The 6,852-nt window shown below is 37.4% G+C and overlaps 1 protein-coding gene across 1 annotated transcript; it reads right to left on the minus strand.

Annotated features, from left to right (window-relative positions):
* Positions 1-417: 417 nt before the first annotated feature.
* On the minus strand, positions 418-2,204 carry LOC128857695 (uncharacterized). The gene is made up of 3 exons (XM_054093441.1): positions 2,197-2,204; positions 889-1,645; positions 418-435 (listed from the first exon to the last, which is right to left on the minus strand). Exons 1-3 carry the CDS (start codon positions 2,202-2,204, stop codon positions 418-420), a joined length of 783 nt encoding a protein of 260 aa, XP_053949416.1.
* Between the last annotated feature and the right edge of the window lie 4,648 nt (positions 2,205-6,852).

A 6,852-nucleotide genomic window follows, 5' to 3' on the forward strand; every position in this document is an offset into this window, starting at 1 on the left:
ATCTAATGACTATTCAAGTAAAAAAAATAAACATTTAAATGGTGATTATTTTATACTGAAAAAGGATATAGCATTCTTAAGATTTTTTGTATTCCCTTAGAATATTATGGGATGGAACCCAATTATTGATTTCGTTTGCAGTCACCATTTCTCTTACTAAAAGTAAGGACTCCACTGTACCCACATCGAAACAATTTCTTCTAAACGATTTAATACTATTCATTTTTGAAAACACACGCTCAGGAGATGCGCTACTATGTGGAAGGCTTAGGATAGCACCAACAAAATCTTTTAAATTAGGGTACATTAAATCTCCTAAGCTGTTTTTCATGCAAAACATTTGTTTCCAGAAACTCTCAAGACCTTCTTCGGACCGATTTTGTAGAATAAGTAACCTCCATTCACTTTCCAAAAGTTCTAGATGTTCATCATTTTCTACAAGATTTGGGAATAAAGTGGTTAACGGCATTAAACTAGAGCCTAAAGAAAGAGGGTTTAGAATTTTCACAGCATTCAGAATTGGGTTCTTAAAATCGATTCTACGTAAAATTTGCTTGCAGAGAATTATATAAAACTGTTTACAATATTGCTGAATTTCAATAGTTTGTGAATTTGTTAAATTCTGACTTTGTAAAAGACTCTGAGCTTTTTGTCCAAGATAAATATCTTTTAAAGGTTTAAATACACTTAGCTGATCAAAATTATCCACTGTTAACATTTCAAAATTAACTGGTTTAAGTCAACAAAATTACTTAAAATATTTTTGAAATAGAGGGTCAACATTTCCAGAGCTACGTGAAAGCGTGGAGTCTCTGGCTGAAATTCTAAGTTAATTTTATTGATTTCTTTCAAAATGTATGCTAAAAAAAACAAATAGCATTTATTTGCATCATTCATATTTGTCAGTATGTCATTTGTCATATCATGGTTTTTTTCAAAATTTGTTAAGTGAAAATAATGAACTAAGGCTTTCCATTGTTCCAATACTCTGTACACGGCATTTTCCATAGACAACCAACGGGTATTAGATACTTTCAAAATTTTATGGTTTTCTAAATTGAAATAATTTTGAAATTCAACGAACTCTTTTTGCCTTTTACTGCTATAATTAAAAAATAGGTATATATCCCTCACAAGATTCTCGATTTTACTTGGAATGGCCTTAGCAGCTTTCGATGAACACAAATGCATAGAGTGGCAGATACATCCAATAACATACAAGTGAGGATTTATATCTTTAAGGAGCCTCTGCACTCCATTTATTTGACCCATCATCACTGAGGCATTGTCAGCTGCAAAGCCAATTAAGTTTGTTAAGGGAATTTTAAATCGTTCAAAAAAAGCTTTAATTGATTCAAAAATTGTTTTGGAATCACTCTTATCAAGTTCGATTAAACTTAAAAAATGATCTCGAATTTTCCCGTTTTCTTTATCAAAATAGCGAACCACTAAAGCCAAACACTTTGCTGAACTTACATCTGTTGCTTCGTCTATTATAAGAGAGAATTTGTTATTTCTCAAACAATCGCTTATCTTTTCAACAAAATTTTTATGTAGTACATTTGTTACGGTTTCTTTTGTATTTGTTCTACCACATTTCACGCCTTTTATTACATTTGGATTGGCTGCAACACTTTTTATTATTCTATTAAAGGCGATATGAGTGTAAACGGTAAATCGTAAATGCACAAAAAAAGTATAATTTTTAATTCAGCTATCTTGATTGCATTTTTGGTAGCATAACACCTTTCTTTAAAGTCGCTCAGCTTAATTTGATTTCGCAAAGGTGCTTGCCTTTTTTTATGACTTTTTCCTTCTCCGTGTCTTTTAATATTGGTTATGTTATTTGCAAGGATTTTTTTGCAAATCACGCAGTACGATTTACCTTCTTTAGTATCAAGCCATCTATGTAAATTTTTCCAATGTGGACTGAATTTTTGTTTACAATTTTTGGACACATCTTCGGAGGCTGATCCATCTGATTCGTCAGAAGAGCTGATACTAATATAATATTAGAAATATTAGTTTTTGCAATCAAATTATTAACGACAACTTACACTGATTTACTAGACACTGGAATTGTTGGCTTCTTTCTTATTGCACCTTATTGCGTGCCATCTGCTTTGACTAAAAAACTAATGCGTACAATTTAAGATATTTGTCTCACACGTACATTTAAACAATGTTTTTTCTTACCGATCCATGATTTTACACCCAAGAAAACGAGAGTTACGATATGCTTTGCTATTAAAATTAAAGCACACTTTTTGAAACGAAAATACAATAATTTGAATGAAAACTTTTGTAAAACTATGAGGCACTTGTTTTCCGAGAAATAAATACTCCAAACCAAATGAAGACAAAACGTAAAATCAGTTGAAGCCACATAGCGGTATTTTTCGAATGTGTTTGTATGTATGCATACAAATGCACAACTTCTAATTAATTGACATTGTCAAGTCAAGCAAACAAAGCGAATAAAATGACAATCAGTCACAATAGTTAATAGGGTTTTCGAGCGTTCAGCAAATTCATGTTTACCCTATGAGTGGTAATTAATTTGAAATAGAAATATTTATGAATTGGGATATTGAAATAACAAAGTATTTAAAAAGTGAAGTGTTTTTTTGTTGAAACAGGCAAAAAGGGAAGTGTTTTTTTGAACGAGGCAAAAAGTGAAGTATTTTTTCGAAAGAGTAAGTGGTGGAATATTTGGAAAAAAGCGAAGTAAAATCTTCCAAACGAAGTAAAAACGGCAGCACTGCTTTGACGTCGATGACACTTCTCCCAGCGGAAGGTCTTCTGCATTCGATGAAGAACGTCTCAAATCACTTTTGAAGGAGCGGAGGAACGGTCGCCAAACCAGACGAGAATTGGCGGAAAAAATGAGCTGCGATCATAAAACGATTCTCAATCACCTTCATTCAATAGAACTTACAGAAAAATTGGGATCCTGAGGATTTGGGTGCCACACGAGCTCAACGGGAAAAATAAAGAAAGTCGCCTTCAAATTGATTCTCAGGATCTCGCCCTCCATCGAGTAACACACGGTCATAAACATCGCTCTTTGTACAGAATCTTCACGGAAGATGAGAAATGGTGTCTATACATCAATAAGAAGCAAAGAAGGGAGTGGGTGGCTCCTAGAGCGATACAAAAGCTGAGAGTCTAACCGGATCTTCATCCAAAGAAGTTCCTGATATGTGTTTGGTACGACTAGGAAGGGCACTGGCACTGGGAAATGATCGAAAACAATGCCACGGTTATTTGACGGAAAGGTCCTGACCTGGACCTGATCGACATGGAGAAAACATACTCCTTTACGACAACGCCAGGCTCCGTGTTGCACAAGTCGTCAAAGCCACACTCCAAGAGCTCGAATGGGAGGTCCTCAGCATCCGTCGTAACGGACCTTGTACTTCTTTGACACCAGACAAGCGATTTTTGGCAAAACGGCATCAACAAATCGGTCGAGAGCTGGGAAGAGATTGTAAACAGCAACGGCAATTAAATATTAAAATTAAATTATTAAATAAAAGTCTTCCGTAAAAGCGGTACGAACTTATTCCCCAAGGTCGTAACAGCATCTCAAAGTACAAGTCTTATCCGCTTCAACTCACGCCCATACGTAAAAAGTCTTTATTTGCCTCTACGATAATCTCTTCTGAATTTTAAAAGTGTGGTCTGGATCTTGTTTCAAAATTTGCTTTGACCTGTGCTATTATCAATTATCGACGAGCTTTGGCAAGACCGAGAGTATGAAACCAATAGCAACTTAGCGCCTTGACATCAGCCACTACAATTTTAAACGATGGCTCTAAATATTAGAATGAGCATAACTCTCACCCAGCCTGGCAATACGTCCATTCACCTGAAACTTTCATTTCGCATCTTTCAGGCTAAGCAGGCAGCAGTAAAGAGAGCCGCGTGTTCGCTGAAATATTTTTCCAAATCTGAGTATTTTTTGAGTTGCGAGCAGGTATTGTCGGTCAACAATTGGCAGTAATTGGGGAGAGTAAAAAACACAATACAACAAAGATCATCTAGCCTTGCAAGGCAGCCAAAAATATGGCTAACTTGCTTATGCTGTACAGAGAATTCTCGTCAACACTTTTTTTCGATTTATCGAAGACTTCAACAGTTTGTTTGCGTTCAGATCTACTACTGTGCCTAACCGATCAGAAGCCAGATCTTGCCTATAGTCAGTGTACTGAAAAGCATTAAATGGTCTCCTTGGTGTTTTTTTGCGGCAAAGCGATTTGAGTCTCGCAGCTCTTCCACTTTGCTCTGGTTTGCACCCGTCTATCAAAGATGTTAGGTAAATTTTTCGGGGCCTCGAGCGTACAATTTGAGACTTCTTATGAGTTTAAACACTCCTCTAGGCTTTTTGTTTCATATCACCAATGGATTAAGAGTCCCATCACCTGGGTGTGCGGTTCGTCGTACTGCGAGATACTAGGCTGTTCAATTAGTTTTGCGGTTCGATAAGAAAAACACAATTTTATGGTTTGAAATACACTTTATTATTCATTATATTCTCGCTGATCACCAATACACTTGGTCCAATGAGATTCCAATTTATGATTTCCATCCCTGAAGTGAGAATCTGGAAGGGCTGCAAAATATGCTTCCACAGCTGTTATCACTTCATCATTTGATGGAAAACACCCTCCCCGCCTGCAGTTGTTTAGGTCTAGAAACAGTCGGAAGTCGCTAGAGGCCTGGTGGGCTGGTGAATGGTGGATGCGCCTACAATTCGAACTGTAGTTTATGGATTTTAGTCATTGTTCAAATGCTCTTCTGCCTCGGTGCACTGTCCTGAGGAAAAAGAGTTTTTTCCTTTTGCAAACTGGGAATTTTTTCACGCATTTTTTCCTTCAGCCGGTCTAAAAGGTTACAATAATAGTCAGAATTTAATCTTTTACCAGTTTGCAAGTAATTCACATTGCTTTCGCATCCCAAAAACCTGATGCTCAACACCTTCTTGGCCAATTTCTAGACACGAACTGGTTTCGAAGTCGAAAAACCAGGTTCACTCCACTCGTTAGCCTCTTGTTTTGATTTGGGATCATGGGATCACTAAGTCTCATCCTTTTCTCCTTATCTCTGGCCTTTATCTCTCTTAATCGTCCAGCTAGAAAAAACGGCAGACGCTTGTTTCTGCTAATCATAGTTTCCTGAAGTGATAACGTTGACCATCATGAGACGCATAGTATCCAGTGAGAGTTCGAAGAATCAACTTTTTTGCTGCCTCTGACCTTCATTTTCCATCCAGCATTGTATGAATTCTTTGTGTTCACAGTTGTTGCTAAATTTCTTTGTATGAGTTTTGATGAACCCGCAAAAAGGTGCTGAGTTCGTTTTAGGTTTTGGATCCTATTTGATGACATTCTATATGGAAAAATAAACTCTTTTTACTTGCCACTGTCCTGCACTTTCTATCCAGTATTATAAGATTTCTTTGTGTCGTTGATAACTTTCTTTATGTGAGCTTTGATAAAAGCGCAAATAGGCTCTGGTGCATGAAATTTTGATACAACACCTAATTTCGATAGGCAGTCCTCAGCCTGCTTATTGATGTCATGACCTGCATATTTTAGTACCCAGTTGTTGTTGTAGCAGTAATACAATCCCTGTCAGTGTGGTGTATATCACCGGCCGTCTTCGTCTAACTCATCTAAAGGTAGGCCCAAGGAATATGCTGTTTCGACAGGTTGGGTCCAGAGAGAGAGGGGGGGTTAGATGAGTGGCTTTTGAGGGGCCTTCACATGCAGGACATATGTTTGGTATGTCCGGGTCAATTCTGGATAAGTAGAAGTTTAACCTGCTACAATATCCAGAACGTGCCAGTGCCAGTGTTACACGGGTTTCACGGGGAAGCTGGAGCTCTTCATCTTCTTTAGGGGGGGTTGGACTCTGATTACGGCATTCGGTGGTCGGGAGCTTAAGAAGGCGGTGATGGTATCCCGATGAATGTCGTTTATTGTCGGTCTAAACACTGTCTGGTCCAGTAGATTTATGTTCGTTTTGTCCTGGATCTCGGCGGTGTAATTGAGGAGGTGTCACCTCACGTGCTGACGCGGGGAGACGGCTCTGGCTCAAGCAGGTGTCTGCAAGGGTGAAACCAACGGTAGCACCCAAGCAGAAACTGTTTGCTGAGTAGTTCATTGTGCTCCTTTACTGAGAGTTATAGTACCCAATCCTACAAGACGGGCTCTGAGAGTATTGAGAAGAGGGAAGCATTCCTCAGAATGCAAATAATTATCACAACGTTAATTTTTTTTTATTTCATTATAATGTTAATATCAACCAAATAAAGCGAGAGAAAATGTCGTTAACTTTTTACTTCACCTGTAAGTAAAAAAAAGCAAACAAAAAAAACCAAAAATAAAAAACAGCTTTGGGCCTAACTAACCTAAAAATTATTAGCAATATGCGTTACTCAAATCCCCTCCTTATTTGAGCATATATTGTTGTTTTTAGGTCTATGCTTTATTCAAACATCTCCTCTTAAATATCTATAAAATCTCTTGTAAAATTTCCCCCAAAAATAAGCTATTCAAAAATCAAAGCCAAGTAACTGTAGCCAATTCTATTCAACAACCCTACCTGTGTTTTTTCTTTTCTTTTTGTGCCCCCTTCAACTTGACATTGAAATATTAAAGTTCGCTCAATGCCACATTTCTCCTACACAAAGTTTTCTCACAGTCCTCTCTTGCTAGATGTCGTCTACAGGCTCATGTACCTTAGGCAATGCTGTGTTTGTATGTGTGCGTGTATGTAGGTAGTATTTAAGGTTTGCTGTTGCGTTGCAATTGTTGTTGCGCTTGTTTTTTATATTGCTCCTTTATC

The sequence above is a fragment of the Anastrepha ludens genome, chromosome 3, assembly GCF_028408465.1.
Source record: "Anastrepha ludens isolate Willacy chromosome 3, idAnaLude1.1, whole genome shotgun sequence".
NCBI lineage: Eukaryota > Metazoa > Arthropoda > Insecta > Diptera > Tephritidae > Anastrepha > Anastrepha ludens.